The 26101-nt window shown below is 39.1% G+C and overlaps 1 protein-coding gene and 1 long non-coding RNA gene across 2 annotated transcripts in view; one reads left to right on the top strand and one right to left on the bottom strand.

The window, feature by feature from the left end:
- LOC147761246 (uncharacterized) overlaps positions 1–26101 on the bottom strand; it is a 381866-nt gene that overhangs the window by 31958 nt on the left and 323807 nt on the right. The window lies entirely within an intron of this gene.
- On the top strand, positions 1334–24669 carry LOC106154288 (uncharacterized). The gene is made up of 7 exons (XM_087015071.1): positions 1334–1528; positions 3693–3991; positions 4211–4357; positions 15532–15860; positions 16112–17320; positions 17471–17750; positions 23319–24669. The coding sequence occupies exons 1-7, from the start codon at positions 1492–1494 to the stop codon at positions 23736–23738; spliced, it is 2721 nt and encodes a 906-aa protein (XP_086871197.1). The 5' UTR covers positions 1334–1491; the 3' UTR covers positions 23739–24669.

Genomic DNA, 26101 nt, shown 5'->3' with positions numbered 1-26101 from the left:
ACATTTAGCTGTCTGGCAATAGCAGTGTGCTTCTGTCCATTCTGGCATAATGCAACAATAGTGTGGCAAGTTGCTGCCGTTAGTTCACATACCGTAAGGTCAGCTAAGAGTCTGCAAAATAGCAAACCTCTGACTGGACGTTGCCGAAATATAGAGACTTATTCTGCAGAACTGCTGCCCTTTTATACGCATTCTGTAACCAGCCAAAGAGGACTGCTCAGAGAAACTGCCACATATTACGTAAGGCGGGTCCTGACCCCCCCTCCCCCCCCCCCCCTTCGAATTCTGGTCCCCCTTTGAAATTATAATTTTGACTAGCTGAATCATACTTGTAAACCATACCAAATGGCACCGTTCACCCCTTAAATACCAAAATTTTTCGTGGCCCTTCAGCAGGCCCCTAACCCGTTGCCAAGTGGGGGGGGGGGGGGGGGGGGGGGGGGGGGGAGGCTTTGCATCCGCGGACTCCCCCCTTCAAATAATCCTGGATCCGCCTCTGCTCACCTTACCTTATAATTGATGGGCAAGCACTGGCAATTTCACTGGGAAAGCCTGACAATGCAGTGACCTTTGGTAGTTTGGCTGACACGTACGTAAGAGCAGTTCTGGAGGCAGGTTCTAACTATCAGCAGATTGACTAGTGTTTGACAGATACAGGGAAGAAACAATAAAAGGTGCTACTCGGACATGATTCACAAAGTCAGTGCTACCCATCAGACAAGAAATCTGATTTATCACATTCCCTGACCCTGAGAACATAGGTGTAGACACTTCATTTGTCATGTTTGCTTGCCTAGTTACAGAGATACAGAAGTAAAACGGTTTTTCAGTAATGGCGATCATAATTTGCATATTTAGGAAAATTGCGTAAATCTAATTCTAACAGAAACATCTTAATAATGTTCCTCGACCCTGAAAATATAGGTAAAGACACTTCATTTGTCATATTTGCCTGTCTAGTTCCAGAGATACTGCAGAAAATAGGAAATCTGGCGGCCATATTGTTTTTTTGCAAATTAGACCGTTAAAAACGCAAAATTTCGCTTGGGAACCGGGTAAATCGGATTCAGCACCCCAAAATTATGCTAATAAGCCTGGTTCCCAACTTTTACCCCAAAATGCCCCTTGCCTCTTATGCAGAGCCTTTTTTCAAAAACCTCACTAGACTATATACGGTGCCTGATCGAAAATGTCTATATAATAACTGCTGCCCTCAAAGAGGGCAGGTGTCAACAGTATATTCAGGGAGGACATTGAATATATTGTTAGAACCGGTCGGGGTGCAAACGTTATTTATATATATATCTGTAGGCTGCAGATGTTTTCGCTGAACTACGAGAAAATGACAAACAAAGAAGAATCGCACTTCAGTCGACTTTTGAAACCCTTAAGAATTCTCTACCCTTACTTGACCTGAGCATTTTAAAGAGACTGGAAGCAGAGAATATTTTATCTGAGAGCGCGAAAGGAAACGTACAAAAGAGGATCGACATGCTCGAAACTGGTAACTGCCCAATACTTGTAGCAGGTAGGAGTTATCAATCAAACAAGTCACTGTTTATTATCAATTGATCGGCCAGTTAGTACTCGTCCTCTGCTTATTTGTCATAATATAAACATTTGAGCTCAGAAATAGTGAGATAGTACCCAAAGTAGTAACTTTTAACAGCTGGACACTTTTTATAACGCCGCCCGGCTTTTATCAATGGATTGCATAGCATAAACACAATGCATGTTTGCTCACTGTGTTATCATCAGACAATATATATATATATATATATATATATATATATATATATATATATATATATAACATTGGTCAAAAAGGTTGTCCCATCCCCATTTCCTGGTACTTTTATTTACAAATGATCACCTCAGAGCTGTGAACTGTTAGAAATAGTGCTTTTTTATTACGGATACCGTGTCTAACATGATTAATGGTTAAAATTACAAAATAGTGGTGAAAAAATACACATTTTTTACCATTTAGTAAAATTTATAAGAGGTACCCCCCTCATATCGACTGTTTCAATGTGACTTCTACAGATGTAAAGAAATCTCTATAAAATTGAAAAGACGCCATCAAATGTCACCATATTCACACACAATCAGTATTAGGGTTTGCTTGTTAAAAATCACGTGCCTAACAGGGTGTGCGTCTACCGCGTACTGCAATTATCTCCTGTAGACGGCGCGACAAGCCTTCAACATGGGTAACAATCCTGTTTTGTGGGATATAGTCCCATTCATCCTAAAGAGCGTGGCGGAATTGGTTAAGATTTCTAGGAATTGGTTCTCCTCTGCAATGCACATTCCAATTTATGCCACAGGTGCTCAGTACGATTAATATCAGGACTCAAAGACGGCTGTCCCATCCTCAGAGCCCTGTGTTTCTGCAACAAATCGTTTGCCAGACGAGAGTGTGAGCAAGTGCGTTGTCACAATGGAGCCAGCAGCATCCCTGAAGTCACCTCTTGCAAATGGAGTGAGATTTCTGTTGAGAATGTTACAAAAAAATGCCCCTGTTACGTTTTGTTCCAAAAGGAACAATTTACTAATACCATTGGCTTAGAATGTTCTCCAAATGCGGATTGATCTAACACCTCAGGCGATATTACCATACACACACACCCTTCCAAGAGGCATTTTTAACATGTATATGGACTATCTTTGACCATCGATGGGATACAATGAATAATTTGATTCTGCATCAAAATCGACTTCCTTCCAGTGATGAATGGCCAGGTTCAGGTGCCTGTGGGATCACTGAAAGTAGCTGATATCTCATTCCATCTTCAGGTACTGACTTTGGGGTTAACTCCAGGCTTTATCATGACTGGTCACCTGGTAAGTGTTTGTTGAAAAAACACAATGGTCTAAGGATGGAACCATCAGCTTTGAGCCCTGATATTAAACTCACTTATCAACTGTAACATGAAGTGTGCAATGCAAAGGAGAACCAACCCATAAAAACGTGGACCAACTCCCCCAACTTGTTTAAGAAGAATGGGACAGTATCCCAAAAACAGATTTGTAACCCGTGTTGAAGGCTTGTCGCGCCGTCTACAGGAGATAATTGCAGTACGCGGTAGACGCACAAGCTGTTAGGCACGTGATCTTTAACGAGCACGCCCTAATGCTGATTGTGTGTGAATTTGGTGACATTTGATGGCGTCTTTTCAATTTTATAGACATTTCTTTACATCTGTAGAAGTCACAGTGAAACAGTCGATTTGAGGGGATACTAAATAGTATAAAATGTGTATATTTCCACCACTATTTTGTATTTTCTTAACCATTAATCATGCTAGACACGGTATCCGTAATGAAAAGCACTTTTTCTAACAGATCACAGCTGTGAGGTGATCATTTGTAAATAAAAGTACATGGAAATGGAGGTGGGACAACCTTTTTGACCAATGTTATATATATATATATATATATATATATATATATATATATTAGGGTTACTCTTTGCAGCATTTTCTTCCTTTATCCTTTATATTCATGCTCGCGTGTTGGTCGATTGCGTCGTTCATGTTTTGGTTTACTTTATATATTTTATATTTGCATTATATTTATCTGTTCATTCATTCATGTATTTTATATTGTGCTTTGTCAAGGCATTGTTAGCAGTGTGATATGAAGGCTCTATAATGTTATTTTCACTGACAAGCTTTATCACATTCAAGGCGAAACTTCTTCGGGGAAAAGCACGCTTTTGAACCTTCTCCTTGGCAAGAAGATCCTACCGGAGGCCCATTTAAGCTGTACAGCTGCGATCACAAGAATAATGTATGGAGAAAACCCTGGAGTAGTCAAAGTGGTACAACAACCTGACGGCAGGCGAGATTCGTTAAAGGTCCCCATCAAGAACCCTGATGATTTGTGCTCGGCTTTAGAGCGTGTTCTATTCCCTAAGGGTGCAGCCAGGGAGGGTAAACAGGAAAAGTGCACGGTCGATGTTTATTTGCCATTGGAACTTTTAAAGGTAATGTAGTATTTTATGAAGACATGGCTTATGGAAAAATGATCTAACGATCGTGTTTCTTAGAGATCGACCTGCAAAATTGTGACATGAAACTGAATCGGACACTGGTATATACATGCAAAATTTCACAGAAAAATTGCCAAACTTTCTGTTTGAGGTACGATGCCTTTATATTTAGTATCCACAAAATACATTTACAAAGTCGTATTATACCCTTAGAGTGGTGTGTATATCATCGACAGCCCTGGTATTGGTGAGAGTGGTGCCATGGATGACGTGGTTCTTAACTTCATTGCCAACAATGACGTCTTTGCCTTCATTTACGTCATTATGACTGATAAGTCAGGAGGAGTACAAGAAGATAGGGTAAGTTGAATGCAAGAAGTTTTTTTCACTCATATTGTATTTTATGGTTTTCTCAATTTTCCAATAATACTCCAGGCAATATACTTGTGCAATTTTCCTCGGACAAAATTGCATCAAATCATTTTAAGTGTGTATTGCATAAAAGCTATTCAAGTGGACATACTTAAAGTTGCGAAGAACATGAACATGAACTTCCAAAAGTGACCGCTAATTACCAAAGAAATAAAACCCTTGTTTACTCTTGCAAAAATAATGGAATTTTTCGGAAACTGGAGATGATTTAATTTCAAAGTTCACTACATGCCACAATTGTCAGAAATATGAAAATAGTTTCACTGTCGCAAGTAAGTTTTGTCCATTGTAGTTATTGCTTGGCAAAGTCTCGACTTAAAGATCTTGGTGAGTTTTCTGGATGCGCTATCTGGTCGTAAACGGTTTTTTTGGTGTTTCCGTTTGAACCAATCAACCGTAATGTCACCCACCGGCAGCGGTCAAAGGAATATGTGTGATCAGGCATCGGCACCGTTTCCCCCTAGGACTACATCCTGGGAGGATCGTATGTTTAGATATTTCATAGTATATTACCACTTCATAGGATAAGAATTACTACTTCATGATAGAAGGCGACTTCATTGGTTAAAAAATAAGGACCCTTAGGAGACTTCGTAGTATATTGCCACTTCATGGTACATTGTATCCAAAAATATTTCAGTTCTGGTTGGATGTGGAAATTAGGCGCGAAGGTCGATATGATGTTTCATTCTAGATCATGATTTCGAGAGTGACGCGTGGTTTTGCAATGGTGGGTGTGGGGTGGGGGGGGGGAGTTACATTACTCAATCACATGATAGTGCGTATTTTATCTCGTTGGAGTTTAATGAAGCTGTTATTTTCAGATGTTCTCGTAGATACCCGTGAGGTTAATTATAATTAATGTACTTTATTTCAAGAGTTCTGGTCCAGTGACGGAAAGCATAAAGCTAGTTTTTTGTTTTACCCATTTAGTTTTGAGATTTTTCAGATATCAGGACGATTAAAAACTGATAATATTTGGACGTTGAATCATGGCGGGTCTAAGGCACTAGATGTATAAGACAAATGAAGAGTATGAATAAACACATTCCCTGCCTTTAAACTAGGGCATAAAAATGACCATGTGTGATTTAATTGACGGCGCAGGTTTATAGATGTGGCTAGTACACAGTAGCAAGAATGTATGTCTTTCCACTGTAGGTAGAGAACTCTACTAGGCAGAGAGTTTTTAATTTTGCTCCACACTAGGTATACATTAATATCTTTAACAAACCGTCTATTCCATTATTCGTGTTATAGAAGTATAGGCTTTTCTATTGATATGCAACATAAATGTTTCGAATATACCTTGGTCGTTTAAAAAGATTGACCTCCTGGCCTATATACTTAATGAAAGCGCTTAAGGTCGGAAAGTCTGAAGTCTGAAGGTTTGAAACCGTCAACTGTCCAGATAGATGTTGGGGAGAATGAAATGCTGGGGATTCATACAACTGGTGTAGAGCCGCATTTTGCAACTGCAACGCATTTTGCAACCAAAGAATATCGTGAAAACGATTTTTTCAACCGGAACGCATTTTGCAACCAGAAGCTAGTGTGAAGTTCTATAGGGGCAGAATTGGAATGGGGACGGGGTTGTCTCGGCTAGGTACGCTTATATTGGTCAAGCTTTCCCTGTGGTGGACAATTTGTTATGTGGAGATGAAGTCGCATTTTATCCTATGAAGTCGATTTGACAGTAAAATCAGAGCATTTATCCCATGAAGTGGTAATATACCATGAAGTATCTTAACAATCGTATGCTCTACCAGATGTGTCTTCAAAGGAGAAGATTGACAGCTTTTTCTCAGTGGGCCACATGGTAACAAACAGGCTCAAAGAGGAAATTTAGCAGACTACTGAATGACTAGGGTCAGATGTACCTATAAGAAAAATCTTCACCAAACAGAGAGAAAACCTCCCCTAAAAATGGACCCTTCATTACCTTTACGTGCGCAAAAGGGTGCATGTTTGGTTTGCTGATGAAATGAAACTACTTATTCATAGCGTTGATATAAGATTTCCTTATTCCATGTCAATTTTGGGATAGGTTTGCTGAAGACATTTGGGTTAGAACTTGCCAACGGTGGCGCTTGTATTCAGTTTTAGTTATTATGGAGGTCGAACCATCATCAGACCAAGCATGAGTGCCCAAAGGATGAATGCTGGTAACCACTGGCAAAGTGCCCACCGTCAAGTTCTAAAAATAATTTACTTTCATAAAGTTTATGCATATATCTGCTGAGTGAAAGAATATTATTTGTTTTTTTTGTATTATTTTATTATTTAACGAGTTTTATGTGTTGGGGGGGGGGGGGGCAAATATACCTGTTGTATGCAGTCTAATGAAGCAGGGCAACTTCTTTCTCTATTGAAACATGTCTTGTGGTGTAAAGGGAGTTATATGTTAAATACTTGTAGTGTGGCACAAGTAAATAATAAGGGAATTGTATTTTTTAATCCTAGAGAAGAGAGAGATGGGTGTTGCATTATGGTATTTTCCCACAGAAATCATCACTGATTTCACTTTACTATATAATAATATTATAACTAGGACAACTTGTTTCAGCACCTTTATTCATTTTATGTAACTTTTCTCCTAGACCAGCATTTCTTTGTCTCAATAATTATATTGATGACTAATATACACTTTAAAAGGCTCTCTAAAGAATCCTAAAAATGCTGAAAGCAAAAAGCTGGTACAGTTCCAATAACCATAAAATAAACAAGGTATATATTGTCCCAAACTAATGAAAAGGTGAAAGCAAAAACTGAATGAAAATAAAGTATACGTAGTAACGGTTATGGTCAATAATCTGTATGACAATGAAACTAATTCACCGGAAAAAATAGAACGCACTCCAATGGTTACATTGTACAAAATATATAAATATGAAGATAAAAATGCATTAAGAAACAATAGATAATTAATCAGATGTACTGCCCAAAACACTTTTGATCTTGCGATGGTAAATCCCTCACGAAAATGCAGTAGTATCGAAGTAGCAAAGAAGCATTAACGCAGTAGTGGTGTGGAGCATATTTACAGTAGAAATGCAGTATACCCTACTGCAATTCTACTTCAAAAATTGCATAGGGTTGTACAGAGGAGGAGCATTAATGCAGTAGATTAGCAGCATGATAGAAGCATGTTTCAAATATGCTAATTAACTCGCAATGCGAAGCAGATTTGAGGCATATTTGCAGTATGATTGCAGTAGTCTACTGCGCTGGAGCATCTACTGCGTTTTCGTGCGGGATATCTGATCATTAATTACAGGCTGGTGGTCTCTTGTTTGTACTTTTTACCAAGTCAATAGGTTTTCAGTGATCTCCTTGACAATAGAAGCCATTCGTAGCATTTTGAAAAAAAAAAAAAAAACTACAGTGCTATTACAAATAGTGCCGGTGTTGAAGGTTAAATAACAAAACTAGGGTGTGTGTGATGGAGCCTTTTAGTTTGCTGCAAAATAGATGCAAAACAGATGCAAAGGGGTATTAACAAAACAACTTTAGTTGTACAAAATGTACTTTCATTCCCATTAGGAGTGGGGTGGATCAAGCCCACCCTATGTGTAGAGGGTTTCTACAGCATGGGTCTCTATATGAAGCCTCGGTCACAACCGGCCTTACGGGCTCGTATACGGGCTGTTTGCGTCCAAATTGTGCGCAGAATCTCACTTTTAACACTCCAAAGTTCGGGAACGCGTCGTAAACATGAAACAGAATACATTTTAAGTGTGCAAATGATACATTTTGAGAATGCTTTAAACAGTGTTCTGGCGCTAGAACACTAAGCGTTGTAAAATATATAACATACTTTTATATTCTTTTTTTGTGTTTTTTAGAACACATTTACATGTAAATTTAGAACACTTTTTACGTGTTCAAATGTTACATCTTGAGAACGCTTTAAACAGTGTTCTGACGCTAGAACAGTAAGCGTTGTGAAATATAGAAAACATTTTTATGTTCTTTTTTGTGTTTTGTTTAGAACACATTTACATGTAAATTTAGAACATTTTTCACGTGTTCAAATGTTACTTTTTGAGAACTCTAAGATGTGTTCTAAAAGAAATTTAGAACACTTGCTATTTTGAAAGTAATCTAGAACACTTGGTGTCCTTCAATCAAAATGCATTATTTGTAAGAGGACAAAATTACAATAAAAACGTTACACACTTCAATGTTCTTCACATCAGTGATCGCACAAAGTTTTTAAGTCATATAAAACCGACAAATATGCTGATTACACAATATAGTTATTACTAAATCATCGTTCTGAATACAAGTAGTAAACATAGCTAAAACAATCATACATTGATAATTACATGCGCATCAGCTTGATGTGCCTAAAACGTATTACAAACGATCAGGTTATTGAAAGAAAGTGCCAAACTTCTAGGCTAAAAACATCTGTAAAATGCGCATCAACACAAGCAACAAAGGAACTTTTTATCTGTATAAAGCTTTACACGCCAAACATTATGGTGGCTAAACATGTGATCAAGGTGGATCAAACCATGAAACAAGGGTGGTCAGGCAGTCATAGCAGAGAGACGAGACCCGGCATACAATTTTGGCAGCAGGTTCTTTATTTTGACACTGTAATCTATAAGATTTCTTAAAGTTAGCATATTTAAAAGCTTAAATTTGACATTGGATTTTGACATGTGCAAAACTAGCTATGAGCAGCTTAAGAAACTTACATAAGTGTTTTCTTTGAAGCATGGATACTTCGTTGGTGTGGTCGTGTGCTCCTCAGCAACGCCTTTACATGTTTCGAATTTTTCTTAGTCCAAGCAGTCTGCAGTTCCTGCATGTGACGCTCTACATCCTCAGGACTTTCAAATGTCGCTCGATTACTGGTTTGTTCATGTATGTATTCATCTTTTTCAATACTTGTGTTAGGTAGTATTTGCTGAAATGAGTGTAATATTGACTAATAAATCAACAACCAAACCACCTCTTTTTAACGATGGCTTTTTGTTACAATAAGTCTTTTACTATCTTAATCTTTTGAGCGCCACGATTGTTGTCTAATTTTCATAAAAAAAGTTATGAAAACACTGAAGATTCACTTTCAATGAAACTTGCATTCCTGAAGGCCTACCTCCAAAAACATTATCAGTTTATTTTGTTCAAAGCGGATAAAAAAACCTACTCAGAGATTTTATCTGAAGCTGATTAAATTTACTAATAAACTTACAATATAGCAGTGTATTTAAATCCTGACAATATTGGAATAAAAATATAAGTTACGTTCGATTCTGAAAGTTGTTTGTCGTTCATAGCGTCAAGATTATATGTTTACCTCAGGTAAAAGGCGGTGAACACTTCTTTCACTGCACTGAATGCTATATATTTGTACATAAACCCGAGCCAATGTAAGATTGCGTAATTATTTCTCCAAAATGCAAAGCACCACATTTAATCTCTCTGTTGAATAGTTTAATCAAAGTCCATTTCCATTTCATCATGCAAACAATTTGCAAAAGTATTAGCTTTTTCCATACTGCGCTTACTGTAAAATTCGGAATTAATTCATGTACATAAAATAAAAAGTATATAATCAAAAGATCACCACTCGATATTATAAAATCAGTTTTAAGCTTTCGGAAAATAAAAGATAAACAAAACGTGACCTTTCCAGTTAACAAAAACGGAATGTAAGGTGGCCTTTTGCAATGTAAAAGGTGATAGTTGAACTTTTGAAAACTGAAAGTTAATGAAAATGTGAATGATGGTCTTTCCGAGAGATAAAAGTTAATAAAAAGATGACCTTTTACAAATGATAGGTGAAAGATGACATTTTCGTCAGGAAAGGATGATCAAAGATGAGGGATCATCTTTCGATAACATTTTGTAGATGAAAGGCGATGAAAGGTGTTTTTTTCATGCAGTGCAATAAAGGATATTGCTCTCAGGGTATCTTGAAGCATGCGTATGTCCAGGCATTACTTCCGTGGAAGAAAACGTGTTGAGGAAAAACAGGAAAAAGAGCGGTATATTAAAGAAAAAATGGGAACTGCTGTAATAAAATGGTTCGTTATCCTAATTCGTTTATGCTTTGAGGATTTGTTTCTGATGGTTATTTCATTTGAAATATTAAATAATTTAAAGATTTATCATTTTATAACTTAAAACACAAGTTCTGCGTCTGTACGCAAAACTTTTTGCAAATTTGTAAGCTTTGTCAAACCCAAAAACATGTTGTAGATCAAGAAAAAAAGCATTGTTTGCTACTAGTAGCATTGAAAAAACCATTTATTTAATGTGTTTACTAAATGTGCAGTTTTACGTACGTTAGTACATTTTAAATTATGCATGGAGATTTAACCTGGTAAGGGGTATAAGAAAGCCACAAACGGATTTTTTTAAGAATGTTGGGTGTAAAAAAGAGCACTACTGACAACTTAGTTCATTGTACATAACTTAGTTCATTGTATATAACTTAGTATATTATGAAAAGCGGGAGATACCCAATTCTTTTAAGCTCCAACTTCATCGTTTGACGTAATATTGGGATTTTGGGGACAAAAACCGCCATTTTTATACACCTGATTTTCTCAGGCACCTGGACAGCTATAAACTTGCTTTTAATGGCATTATAACACTTGAACAAAGTACTACAGGATGGAGTCAGGGATTTTTCTTTAGAAACTATTGTTGATTTTATCTATAAAAACGTCAATTACATCAAAATATTAGGAAATTTTCGCTTTCTATAAATTAGAAAAGAGAGGATCAATCAAAATTTCTTAAAAAGCACTTTTAGTGCATACTTTTCATAATTAGCATGGTGAATTTGGTCTCCCTCAGGTGTACAGGTAGACAGTAATAGCTTGCTACGATAACGCTATGTCGTCAATATTGAAAGCAAAGAAAAAGAGCAAGAACCCTTTCAGGGAGGTTAATTGTCCAAAATAGCAAATTAAATTGTTGACAGCTTTACCTGTTATCGTTCTGACAATCGCGCAGATGGGTACTCTATTAACGGTACTCTATTAAATTAGCTAGTTTGCATGCATTTGGATGTCAGAAAATCTTATTTTTGTATTAATCTCGCCTCCTCATAGTAACTTCAAGGGGTTACCGCTAGCACTACCAGAATGATTGACAGGCAATCAAGTAAGGCAAGCAATCAGTGGCCACGTCAATTGCCATCGGGGAAAATGTAAGGGATGCGCTCTAGGATGTGAACACAATAGCAGCATCGCAGCCGGTCTTGTCCACATTCGCCAAGCAAAAATGGTTCGAAAACACGGTCGTGTTACAGGACGCCGATCGGACCATCAACAACAAGAAATAGACGCAACCAGAAAGGCTTTGTTAGAAGATGTCTAAAGTTGGGTGAGTCAGGAAAAATTCTGCGTTAATTGTTGAAGAAAAAAGCACTATGTCGGCCTTGAAAGTGCGTACATGCATCCAGAACTGTACCTCGCGGTATAACAGCATTTGCGTTTAAAATGCAAGGGCTTATTCTCCAGCTCATATCTTATAGTCGAAATGAATAATTCGGAAAAATCAAAATGTTGATAATAAGCTCTTTCGTGATCTCAGCCTGATATAGTTCGCGCGAATTCTAGCAATATCATTAGATTTATTTGCTGAACTTTTTTTAATGCACATGTATTGAACCTTTACGCCACCCAGTGAATAATTTTGCTAGGATGTGGGCTCAAGACTTTTATTTACGCAAAACAATCTTGTATGTGATTCCAGTATTCGTCCAATGGTTAATATTATCTTACGTTCTTCAGGAAATGTATTTTTTGATTTTCTCTTTCTTTTACCCATCTCGACAGCGATTTATGCTTACCGACGTAAGCCTGTATTCCCAGAGCTTTTAGATCGATCTATCCCCACTACATTACTCTCAGATAATCCGCCTTAAATGTCCGTCCCGCCTACTACAAGCTGTAAGGGGGTAATTAACTTTCGTGTCCGCCCGGCTGACAGCTATTTAACGTGAACCCATAGGGAGTTAGGTCGATCTAAAGTAGATCGATCTTATCTCTGGAAATGGGGTCTAAGACTTATGAGTTACAACTGCACGTGCTTCTGTTTATATAGCACACTTTCAAGAGTGGACTGGACGCGAGATGGAAACTGGGGGGATATTATCAGATCGTTAACTTTTAATAATGCCTAACCTGATAATTGCAGATAAGTCGAAATCAAGGTATTTAACTTTAAGTGATGCACAAATAAATAATTGCATATAAGCTGAAATTAGTATGGCATGCTAGCTAGACTAGAGCTTGATGTCATCTTGACACTTGAGTTAACTGCGTTTCAGGTGGAAAGGTTAGATATTATCATAGTTAATTTTCCGATGATCATTGGTAAGCAGAAATAATTAAGAGCTCGAGAGGGCTAGAGGCTAGTTGCGGCTCGATGGCCATATTGCCCAAGTTGCATAGATAGGATTTTTAAAATCTAACAACTGCATCGTGCTGTTGTCGAAAATGGATCGAAAGTATGACGATTGTTGTCACGGGTAGCAAGCAACGGGATTTTCTTCTTTTCTTGCGTATCTCAAAAAGTTAACAAGAAAATTGAAAGAGCGCGTGTAACAACAAGCAATTCAAGGGAGAACGCGTATTTCGAGCAAATCCAATGTGTCGGAAAAGATTCATCTTAGCGCTGATCACAATCAAGAGCGACTATCACAACAGCTTAAACGGAACAATAGGCACTGCTTTGCCGATCGCTGTTTAATGACAAAGGGGGCATGGCGCATCCCTGTTCTATTGTTTCTCTAGTCGTGCTGATGCTGCTAAGGTCCACCCACCGAGTTAACCCATGCCATCGACCCTTGGCAACGAAGGCGGGGCATAGACCAGGCCACCGGTGCCGATGTGTGCAGCATCAGAATCCTCAGAAAAAACATATTTTTTGTTCAAAATGTAAACATTTTATTCTGTTAAACGTTAGATACACATTTAACCAATAATTAGACATAAAAACCCAAAAATGACGATTTTTAGCTATATTTGGGTACATCCCTCCCTTAAGAATACAGACAGAAGTCTTACATGATCCCATACGTACACCCTGGCAACCGTGCTAGCGCCTAAAGAGGGCAATTCATACACAAGCTTCCTCAATCACCGATGGCCGGTTTCTAATAAGAACGTAGTGTAGCTAAAGTTGTATTGTTTTATATTTTAAAAGTGTTTTGTTAATTAACGTAAACGGGTGGTCTGTATAGCCACTATTTATACCAGCCGTTAAATATAAATTAATATACCAACGAATCAAGGCTATATTCGCCAATAACAGCTCGTACTTATCATTGGGTCCAACGACTTTTCCGACCGTAATATTTCCCCTCCTAACCAATGTAAAGTCATTGAAGATTTAGTCCGTCGTTTTCACGACGAATTCGGCGTTTCACATGTGGTGGTGATTCAAGTTCAGCACAGCAAGTTCACATGGAGGGTATATTTTCTGAAAATCTGTTTTTTGTTCGCGGTATCTTGTGATCACGGAAGTAACTGGGTAACAGGGCACAGACCGTGATCACAAGATACCGCGAGTAGAGGGTGGGTTTTTTGAAAAATGGACTTTCCATGTGAACGGTCCCTTATTTCTCTTACAGATGACCAGAAGTAATTTCTAAACCAATACTTCTTTCAGGATATATAGTTCCTCCATTGCAGACCACTTACCAAATTCTGGGCAGAGAATCCAACTTCATCATTAGTCCTTTTCAGGCCCACAGACGCACTTCTTCTTGTTTCAGACCCCGACCTTTACCTTTTATTCTTAGATCTTAAATCATACCGCAGGATTCCCACAAGGGTTGCAGCCCTTGATCTTTTCAGATATCCGGTTTTCAACTTCATTACATGCCCCACCTTTTCAGGCCCCACCTTTTCAGGGCCACCGGGAGGTTTTTCCTTTTATCCTTAGATCTTTAAACATACTGCAGGTTTTCCACAAGGGTAACAGCCCTTGATTTTTTAGATGTTTGTAGTATATAATTAATTTCAACACCGTTTTGTGTCTTTGCATTTCCGACCTGTTTTTCAGGTTGAGTGGCATAATTTTTCATGCCTTATTTTTGTAACTTTTTGTTCCGCTGCGCTACGTCGGGGTGAGTGGCACGTTTTGTGTCTTAATATTCCGCTCCGCTTCGTGGGAGTGAGTGGCACGTTTTGTGTCTTTGCATTTCCGAGGTAGGGGTTAGGTCACCCGCTAACAGCATTGTCATGCCGGTACTTATGTAGAATTGTATTGCGAGTCCTGCAATGCATTGACCTGGCCTTTGCCATCAGACAAGCTAAATTAGATGCACTACTGTTGTCAAATAATTGCTTATCGTGGAACACAGCTTACGATAACCGTTGCATAGTGTGGGCCTCTTGCAACCCCACAAACGAAATTTGTGCAGAATTGTTTGAAAATAATACCTTTTGCTGACACGTCACATCATAATTTTTAGAATGATGAATCTTATTTAATATTTCATATTTAATTTTTATCCCTAAGGCCATTACATTGAATGCAGGCAACAATTTGCTACATTGTTATTATTGTTAAAATTTTTAGGAGTTTATATAATAAAAGCGGCCTTGTTTGGCCAAATCATGAACAAACGATAGTCTTTGTTGCCTTAACTTTTGTTATGAATGGGACTATGCAAGTTTGTGGTACACTGGGATGGAGGAGACATAAATGTCATATTTGGACACCAAAAGTAGACCATTCGAAAATATACTGTACTTATAATTCAGTTATACACTAATAAGCAATGTAGTTTGCGGGATTTAATGGCAGATGGGTTATTCCCTTGAAATACGGCTTTTTACCAGAGAGTACATAAAATGTTCATTTATTATGCTCAAACCACTATTTTAGCCCACATGTGCAGAGAAAATAAACTGATTTCGTTCCTTTACTGTTTAAAATGCAAAACGGCCACCAACAGTCAGAAATAATATTTTGGTTTTCAGACATTATTTTCAGCTCACTTCAGATGTAATTTGTGTGATAGCCTTTTGTTTTTCGTTTGAAGATGTGAGATTAAATAAAACGATTTTAAATGTGTAAAAACCGTATGATAGCATGTTCCTTTTCTGGTTTTCTTTCTTTAGCTCCAAACATTGCTGCGGCAACTTCAAGATATGAAGGATACTTCTGGTGAGCCAGTATTTGACCCTGGTTGTGCAATTTTTGTCTGCAACCGCTGGGATCTGGTACCGGAGGACGTGAGGGAAAAGGCTTTAGAGAAGGTGTCTTTGGCTGTGAGTGAGGGCTGGAACCGGCCCATGGATTCATCAAAGCAGATATTTACCCTTTCTGCTAAAATGGCGTGGCAGCACAGTCAGGCTGGGTACATGACTCACGACTACAGGCGACTGGTCAGAGGCATCAAGAGCCTGATTCCAGTGAGTTTGCAAAGAAGGACGGAGCATGTGCACCGGTGTGTTTAAGTTTACATTCTTTATTTATCCAATGTATTCAAGTAAACTTTATCGAAAATAGTCCGTATTTGTTTTTGTAATAACAAGATACCAAATTGTGATATTAAAACCATATTTACATATAGTGTACGTTTAAATTCATAAAGATTCTAGGCCAGTTCCTGGGTGTGTTTAAAATATCTTTATAATACAGGTAAGATCTTGCTAAGAGAATCAACCAAGTAAGATGTTGACTTATGTTTATATTTAGATGGGGCAAACATATGGTAGAGCGCACCATAGATTATGCCCAGCAGTATCTTCATTCTGCCAATTTGACTAGGGATGAGCTCGAGGCTCAGCACAACTCACAGAAGAAACGGTTGGACAGACTTGAGAAAAAGTCGGAAGAAATTTTGAAAAAACTAGAGGGCCACCTTAATAAAGAATGTGACACCATTACTGATTCTCTTTCTAAATATCTTAGCAGCGACCCTGTCTGTGCTCGAGTCACCTCATGGACCAATGCGGAAGCTCCTTATGGGTTAAGTTGGAACTATTTAGAAGGTAGAATAGAAGATGCCATCTGTAAAAAAATCATTGATGCCATTAGCTCTTGGGAAACGGAGAAAAAACATTTTGAAACCCTCAAGAGAGACTTGTTCCAGAAATTCACTAAAGACTTCCAGTTGATTGAATCTGAGCTGCGAATGATTGAAAACATGCTGGAAAGGTCCTCGGAAACAGATTCCAGGGAAAGTAGAGATTTGGCAACATATATGGAGTTACAAGACCTAATGGCCAATGAGGTGAACAAAATGTCAATTGTAGACTTGAAGCTAGGTGAAAAAATTGCACTCGGTTTATTTTCACCAATTATTTTACCAATCGGTGCGTTGGGCATGCTTCTTGCGTCACCGGCATTTTTTTTTGTTGACGTAAAAAAGCATGTTAGGAAGCGGAAAGAGAAACGTATCTTAAAGCAGTATGAGCAGAACAAATGTGAATTTCTGCGAGACAGATCATCCGAGGCTTTGAAAATTATGGCTAAGCATGATGTTACAAAGGCCTATGTCGATGCTCAACTCCAAGAGGCCAGGGATCATCTACAGATGATGAGCAAGTCCATTCCACAGCTTATATCTTCAACACGAAACTACATGCAGACCATTAAAGAAGACCAACGGTCTAAAGAGCAGCTCATCGACACCTATGACCCTGTCGTCAAGAAGTTTACCACAGTTAGCAATGCGCTGGAAGATTTTGCTATGACACATCTTTTCTCGTATGATTATAACGAGACAGATGTGGAACCAGACATCAATTCTGTGAAAAAGCAAACGACATGTGAAGGGAACTGGACTGAAGTTTTCCCTGCCATCTTAAAATCCCCAAAAGATCAATCCATCGAAATATCTGTAAAACGATTTAAAGGGGCTACAAGTGAGAAGCAAGTACGTGAGGAAGTCATTGAAATGAGGTGTGTAGAAATTTGAAGTTGACATTTGTTTGTCTTAAGCATTCTCTATGCTTTCTTCAGTTCAGTTTTTTTCTTTTTTAATCCTAGAGATTTATGACTGGCACCATACATTAAATAGGACACTACACATGGACAAATGATTTTTTCCAGTAAAATGAAGCAACAAAAGAGGAGTTTCATTCCCACCATACTGGGTACTTATTTGGATCCAACAAACGAACTGCCAGCTCTTATCATAACCCCGCGTCTGACAAGTTTGAGGGTCTTCAGCAGTGGCAAGGGCAGTCGTAAAGTCCTCCCGGGTCAGCTGGACCATAATTTACTCAAGGAACCGGTAGGTTGTCTAATGCAACTGGCGGACGCCTTGGTCTACCTGCACAAGAATGGCCTCGTTTGTATGGATTTGTCTATGGATACAGTTATGAAAACAGTGAGCATTCTTTAAATAGATACATGTATATAAAAATTGATCTTGAATTCTCTTTTTACTTATAATTAGATTTGACATAGAACGCATAAAGCATCACATGGAACAAATATACAGTCGCGAAGTCTTGTACAGAGTACATGCTATACAACATTGGTCAAAAAGGTTGAACCAACCCCATAAAAACGTGGACCATCTTCCCCAACTTGTTTAAGAAGAATGGGGCACTGTCCCACATAAGAGAATATTTACCCATGTTGAAGGCTTGACGCGCCGTCTACAGGAGATAATTGCAGTACGCGGTAGACGCACACGCTGTTAGGCACGGAATTTGGTGGCATTTGATGGCGTCTTTTCAATTTTTAAATTAAAATATTAAAATAGACATTTCTTTACACCTGTAGAAGTCACAGTGAAACAGTGGATTTAAGGGGGTACCTCTTATAAGTTTTACTAAATGGCTTAAATGTGTATATTTTCACCACTATTTTATATTTTTTAAACATTAATAATGTTAGACATGAGGTGATCATTTGTAAAAATAAAAGCACATGGAAATGGGGGTGGAACAACCTTTTTGACCAATGTTGTATAAAGCCTTGGTCCGGTTGCACGGATTTTAGAACCGTACGCCCCCTTCAAATTTTGGATGCAGCGGAGGCGTGTATTAAGCCTCTCTTCTGGTCCTCAAACCAGATTCGGTCTCTTGGTTCTAAACTGTTTACAAGCGGCTCTGCTCTGGTCCTACACCTGAAAATGTCAATTATGACGTGTTCAAACGTGTTCCCCAAACGTGTCCTTAGCTGTCTCTCTTTTGGGCCCCAAATTTTTTCTGCGGTATAGTCTTCACTTGCATACCTGCCAGTATGACGTTTAGGGGAGGGGAGGGGTTAGTGACTTGCAGTTTAGCAACCAAGTGAACGCTAATTTGGTTGATTCGCGAGATCAACAGGCTAGTTGGGTGATATTTCACAGCATACAGATAAATTGCAGAGTATATACCTTGTGTCCCAAGGATACTGCTAATAATGATTAATTCCCTTCATGCTTCCATCCCGCCCGAGCACCTGGAATTGATACTCTGTTTCTTGATTAATGCGAGAGATATGAAAGAAGAAAAGAGCGCGCGCAGACTTGCTTTTTGCAGGTCATGTCACAAAGTAACGGATACGGCATCTCAGGCCACAAAAATATGGCTTCACAGGGCAGTGAGTTGAACTCGAGAAATATCCCCCTCCGACAAAACTCCGAGCATATATGCTCACCCTGATTCTTTCATGTCTTTATAACAATTTTGTATTCAACGTTTTATAAAATTTTATACTCGAAAAAAATAAAATTGTATAGGATTTTACAAGTATCACTACTTTGCGCCATTACTATTATATGGCGCAGAGTACAGGTAAAGAGTACAAGTATACGTGCAAACAGTAAAGATTGTTTGAAATTAACAAAAAAAAATTAATGTTAATCATAATAACTAAATCACTCTGCCGGCTAACTGGCTACCGGTTATTGACAAGATGTTTTTAGTTTAAAACACTCTCATCTAATTCGGGACAGTTACAGACATGTGTGAACATGATATTTATTCGAGAAAGTGAATGTTATAGTGCATATAAATGTAAAAAAAATGAAATTACCAAAAATATATAGATTTCCATATTGAGAAGACATGTTCCACTCTACTCCCCTCTCCTGATTTCCTGGTCCGAGGAGCTATGTTTGTCCTAAGCTCTTGAACGAGCTTGATAGAAACCAGATGTGGAGATAGTGAGATTTTATTTCCCGAGCCAGACTTAACATTCTTACAGGTTGAAATAAGTGTGAGCAGGGGAGGGGAGTTATATATCTTCTTAAAAGATCAAGCCAAATAATCACAAAACATGATAAAGTATATCAAAAGAAAGGCTCAACTTGACATCTTTTTAATTTCAGAACGTTATTTCATAACATAATACATGTAGTTGAATAGAGATAAAATGCGCAAAATAGGGGCCTTAAATATGCGGTTTGGTAAAGTCTTCGAACAATTAAATTAGATGTACAATTAACGTTGAATATTTGTGTTTCGCCCTTGGATTGGCTCCATGGCCCAAAAACAACAGTAAATACTCTTTATTTACGGGTATGCGCCATATATGTGAACCAGTCATGATCAATCAAATCCGAACATGGTCAGCTGTTTCATACTGTAGGAATTTGTGTTTATTGATTCATTATGTCTATATTAAAGCTACAGTTTTCTATATTCATACAGAAGCGTTCCCTTGGCTGTCTCTCTCTTTTGGCCTCTAAATTATTTTCTTTGGTATATAGTTTTCTTCGGAAACATGCTTATATGACGTTCGGTGGGGTGGGGTGTGGGTTATTTAAAAATCATTGGTTTAAACGACCATGTGAAATATCCGCGAGATCGATCGATCGATCGGATACTTCTCGGCAAGAATTGAAAAAAATATAAATAGCAGGGTATTCCCTAGTATATTGCTTATACAGTTATTCGCTTTTCTCTTCTGCTCCCCCTCCCACCCTGACATATACACCGATAGCTCTGTAACAGTCAAACTACACAAGACCACCAATAAGATCAGGATCAAGAAAGGTGTACGCCAAGGAGATACAATCTCTCCTAAACTGTTCACAGCAGCATTGGAACGTATATTCAGGGATCTAGACTGGCAGGACAAGGGCATAAATATAGACGGTACCAGGCTCAATCACCTAAGGTTTGCAGACGACATCATAATAGTTGCAGATGATGCAAAAGACCTCGAAGAAATGCTACAGGCGTTAGCAGATGAAAGCGCAAAAAGTGGGCTAAAGATGAACACCAGCAAGACAAAGGTGATGTTTGGACCACTAACCACCCCTTGCACAGTGAAGGTCAACACCAAAGAGATAGAAGCAGTAGAAGAGTATATATACCTTGGGCAACGGTTCAGCCTTAGTGATCGAACACTGGAAAAAGAAATCAAACGAAGGATAAAAGCAGGATGGGCAGCATATGGGAAGCACAATGACATCTTCAAGAGCAACCTTCCTACCTGCCTGAAAAAGAAAGTGTTCAATGCTTGTGTGCTGCCGGCAATCACCTATGGTTCAGAGACCTGAGCACTGAATGCCTCCATGGAAAACAAGCTACAAGTAGCTCAGAGAAAGATGGAAAGGATTATGTTGAACATCAGTCCAAGAGAGCGGAAAACGAATGTATGGTTACGTGAACAGACCAAAGTTAAGGACGTACTGCTCACAGTTAAAAGAAATGAAGTGGAGGTGGGCAGGACATGTCAGAAGAATGAAGGACAATAGGTGGACAATCAGGCTTACAGAATGGACCCAAAGGTATGGACAAAGAAAAAGAGGAAGGCCGGTCAAACGATGGAGGGATGAATTAGATGACTACTGGAAGTCTTGGAAGAAGAAACCTTGGCCAAACTGGAAATCTGAGGCTCAGGATAGGAAACAATGGAAAAAGCATGCTGAGGCCTTTGTCCAACAGTGGAACACTATAGGCTCTTAATGATGATGATGATGATGATGATGATATAGCAAATACAATAGTAATGCATTTCATTCTAACATTCGCTTTACGTACGGTCTTTGGTAGCCTCTAAAATCTTAAACTTGAAAAATTGGAGAACATATCAGACTCAGCCAAGGACACGTTTGGGTTACACGTTAGTACACGTCATGATGGACATTTACAGTTCACAGTTTAAAACCAAGGGGCCGAATTTGATTTGAGGACCAGAGAGGCTTAACAGATGTGGACTTCGTAGAGGTAGAACAAAGGTTTAAAAGTAAAGGCACAAGTCTACCTTGCTGTGAGATGTTCTTTCAAGCAGGGACGTCAGTTGCAAGGTGCAAGGGCCGTGGAAACAGTATACTGTTTTCTTGAGTTTGTCTTGCCACCTGCGCACTGATCACTTACGACGAGTATGCTACGCGTAACGGCGTATAGGTCACTTTTGCCTCCTGTTCTCCCCTACTTTCTTCTTCCACCTCCCTTCTTTTCTGCTCTCTGAGCTTCTTTTGCCTTTTGGATACATGTTAGAAGCTAAATTGAACAATTTTTGATGTACACGTTCAATATCGAGACGCGGGCGTGCATCGTGAGCACGCCTTTCATATTCCAGGGATGGGGATGACGCACGTGCAACGCAATCCCTGTGTGATTTTGACTGTGTTAGTTGCAAAGGGCACTTGCTCCTTCATAATGCTTGCGGCCTCGCTGTTCGCCAATTAAGCCTCGGTCACAACCGGCCGTACGGGCTCTTACGGGCTGTTTGCGTCCAAATTTTGCGCAGAATCTCACGGCTCACGCAAGTCCTTCTTACGCAATTTTGATTTCGCAGACAGCCCGTAAGCACGTACGGAGGATGTTGGACATGTCCAAGAGATTCTACGAATAGCCTGCGAACAGCGAGGCCGCAAGCGTAACTTGCTCCCCTCGCCCGGAGTTAAGCCTAGATCCCAACCGAACGCACGGGCTGCCACGTGTGGTCTACGGCCAAAAAATGGGGAAAACGTGGGAGATCGTGCGCGAGGAGCACCTCTATCGTGCTACTTTTGGAGGACGCAAGCAGCACGTAGACACTTTTCGACATGATCAACAGCCGCTACGTGCGATCTAGATACGTCTTAGCCGGACGCAAGGAGCCTAAAAACCGTGCGTCCAAAACGTTGTTGGGACCTAGGCTTAAAGAAAGAGAGACTCGCGTTGTGCAAGACGCACGTCGCAAGCAATGAAGGAGCAAGTGCCCTTTGCGTGTTGAGTAAGGCGCACGCCCTCACAACTAAAGAACAAAGTCGAGAGCACACTGGGAATTTCCACGGCCATTGCACCTTGCAATTAGCGTCCCTGCTTGAAAGGACATCACATGTGGCCCTTGCGACTCGCAAGGCAGATTTTCCTCTACCTCTGCGACCTAAACGGCCTCTGCAACACCCAACAATCGCAGGGGACGTACGATCCTGAAATTCGTGCGTCCGTTTGTAACCGAGGCTTTACTCATAGAATCTTTTGGACATGTCCAATATCCTCCGTACGTGCTTACGAACTGTCTGCGAACTCGAAATTTCTTAAGAAGGACTTGCTTGGGACGTGAGGTTCTGCTCCAAATTTGGACACAAATTGCAAGTAAGAGGCCGTGTGTCCGTGACCGAGGCTTAACCTACATTGTATGGTGTACATTGGTATTGACAGAAAATATGTAAATGCATTTAAAAGAAATATGATTATATGATAGAATCGCCTTATATGTAAATAAATTTACTAGACATTTTCCCATACCTGTTTACACATACATGTACCTCTTCAGATAGGGGGGGTTAGATCGCAATAGCTTATGCGCCTTCACGGATACATTTGCTTAATCCTCTGTTTCCAACCTTACTTGTGTGATGACTGTATTCTCTCTGTTTTACTCAACACCAAGAGGTGGTGTATTATTCTGTTTATCTGATTGCATTCAGCGAGGACTGCCGTGGAGTAAGTGTCCCTACCTGCAAGCAATTGGGATCAAATTCATTTTGAACGGCGCCTTATACATGTATTTTGTTTTATAGGCTGGGAATGGTAAAACTGTGAAGTTAGTGAACATCAGCAAGCCTGCCACGATCCCACCCCCAGATCCCAATTCCCTCATAGGGTCTATGGTTTATCTCCCCCACGGCGTCCTCGATGGCACCAAACCTTACGATGCAGATGCCAACATCTACGCCCTTGGGCTCATGATGTGGGAGATATGGCATAATGAACATGTGTACAAAAGCCAGAGAATTCTTGTAGTTGGAGACTTCATTGCCGGCATTAGGCAGGGCAACTTCCCCCCAGAGTTTGAAACTGGTAAAATGGACCCGACCTTGGAGGCATATTGGGAGAAGACCATGAGGGATTGTCTCTCCGGGGAAATAGCCATAAAAGACTGGGGAGATCGGATGCATGGAATAATGGATTTACTGAACCGAAAAGAAAGTACTGTGTGATGGTGTTAATTGCTATCAAACATGTTTACAAATGCCTTTTCTGGAATGGCAGAACAAGTGACCGTATTTTTATTAATGGGGCACGTATTTAATATGGAGAACTTTGATCTTTAAATATGATATTCATTAAATAGAGTATGCAATGTAGCTGTTGATTTAATTTCCTAGATTTTGTACAGGGCAATCACATATTCATACGAAGACCATGTACCTGTCTAATAATGATTCATCTTTGAATTCGCATTTATCTATGTTTTGTGTGTGTGTGTGTGTGTGTGTGTGTGTGTGTGTGTTATAAACTAATTCTTAAGATTTGCTTTTTCCGCGGCAATTCTTTTAGTCCATTAACTTGTACACCACTATTTTCACATAATAACCTTCGTATTTTCATTGAATTTTCTTTGGAAACACATACATGTATATACTGTATTTTATCTAGAAAAGCTCTAACTGTTAGAAACGTACGCTAGCTTGTGTACAGTGATGGCATTTGGTTTTGTATGGGGATAAACAGGCAACTTTAAGACTTACTGTTTAAATTTTATATATGATTAGCATACGTCCTAACCTTATATAAATCACAATATTGAACAGTGATGTAATGTTTTGTTGGTGTAGGGGAAATGCTTTTTTAAAATTTCATTAACTCAAGAAAATATTCACTGCACATTTTTAAAGAAGGAACCTAGCAAAATATATTGTGTCAGAGCGTAAAACATCCCACCATTACCTAAGAAGTGAAAGTAAACTGAAGAGAAAGTTAAAATATAAAGTTTTTGAAAACCAGAGAACTTTGATGCATCGTGGTATGGGAATGTGACATGATAAGAAGCCTTATAATTGTAAATTAAGACTGCACGAATAAACATTTGGGCAACAAAATAGTAAACGTTCTTTCTTTCTACTGCAACGTGGAAAATTAACATTACTATACTTAGTTGCTAGAATCATTTGGGTGTGTATGTGTGAGGGGGTGTCAGAAACAACCGCCGTGCAGGGAGGCCAAATCGGTGTCTACGGTGTCTGGGTATCACTGTTTCTTTCCGCTGCGTAGGAGGGCTCGTTGTCTGCGATTTGATATATGTATAGTAGGTCGGTGGGGGAGGATTAACTGGCCTTGGGTGACTCGTTTTGCTGGGTGGGTGGGGGTGCTAAGTTTGATTAAATGCAATCGAAAAAACGACTCTGTCACTGAAAAGCTAGTGTCGTTTTTGACGAAGTGTTCTTTGTGTGTATGAAAGGGGGGGGGGTGAGGAGAGGTGAAGGGGGTGGTGACCTGCGATGCAAGACTTCTGTCTGGAGAAAAAAATTAGCTTAATTAAATTTTTCATAAAACGATTCTTTAAAAAATCCTGTTTGTCGAAAAACAAACAAACAAACAAACAAACAAACAAAAGAACAATCAACGCTACCATCGGTTTTCGTAAAAGGAACCTGGCACCCAGAAATTCATTTAGTTATTTTCAAAACGATTGTGGCAACCAGACACTATATGTAACGGTCCTGACGCTGAGAAACCAGAATTGGGAGTGGACGGAGTGAGGTGCGACTGGCGATGAGCGTTTATCTCCACCAAATAAAAGAAAACCCAGTACCTACGCGCATTTAACTTCTTTAGTGGTTCCTATAGCCAGTATCGCCCAAGGACAGCGAAATTATAAAATTTCACATTCCACGTAGTCTGTGACAAGGCGACAGTTTATCGTTTAAACACTGCGAACTGAGCGGTGTGTGAAGAAAACCCTATGGCGCGTTACTATCTTCGATTTAAACAAAGTAAAATAAATAAGTAAATTAATAAAAAGGGCTTGCTATCTGTTTATACCGTCGCCACTGTTGAAGAACGAAGTTGCCCAGACTTCAAGTCTGTGCCGTCAGTTTGATTTACATGTTTTTGTTATGGGTTATGAGTTCCTATTTACAGATTTTCATTAAACAAAGGCATTTTTTCTTTATCAACGGTGAAATCTGAACTAAGAATTCTATGAAAAATCACTGGCAGGCTGTACTAAATAGTGTCATTAAAATGACGTTAAAACGGTGATCATGGATGCTCAGGTTAAAGGTTAAATTTCAGGTTAAATTTGAGAAACTGATTTTTCAGTTTTTACCCCCAAATCGTGATTATTGCGTCACGTGTAAGATGACATATGTGTAAATGTCACTTAATTTAGTCACTGCATGAACACCGAAGACTCATTCATTACCCAAAAGAATGTATGCATGGCAGTAAATAAGGAGTTTGGGGCAAAGGGTGACGATATCCTTAAGATCACAAAGAAGAGCTGCACGATCGAACTGCATACTAACTTGAAAAATCGATGTTGTAAGTAATACAGCAGGCCGATTTTATAATAATAATA

This window comes from Lingula anatina, chromosome 6, assembly GCF_051362555.1.
Source record: "Lingula anatina isolate TDL-2025a chromosome 6, LinAna3.0, whole genome shotgun sequence".
NCBI classification, from domain to species: domain Eukaryota; kingdom Metazoa; phylum Brachiopoda; class Lingulata; order Lingulida; family Lingulidae; genus Lingula; species Lingula anatina.
Note: the sequence above shows the minus strand (reverse complement) of the source record. Positions and strands in the feature narration are given on the sequence as shown.

Bases quoted from the DNA above. Each gene is read 5' to 3' on its own strand.
- LOC106154288 (XM_087015071.1), top strand. From the start codon at position 1,492: ATGCTCGAAACTGGTAACTGCCCAATACTTGTAGCAG. The intron at 17,321-17,470 runs GTGTGTAGAAAT...GATTTTTTCCAG, and splicing joins GAGGAAGTCATTGAAATGAG to TAAAATGAAGCAACAAAAGA. The intron at 17,751-23,318 runs GTGAGCATTCTT...TTTGTTTTATAG, and splicing joins TGGATACAGTTATGAAAACA to GCTGGGAATGGTAAAACTGT.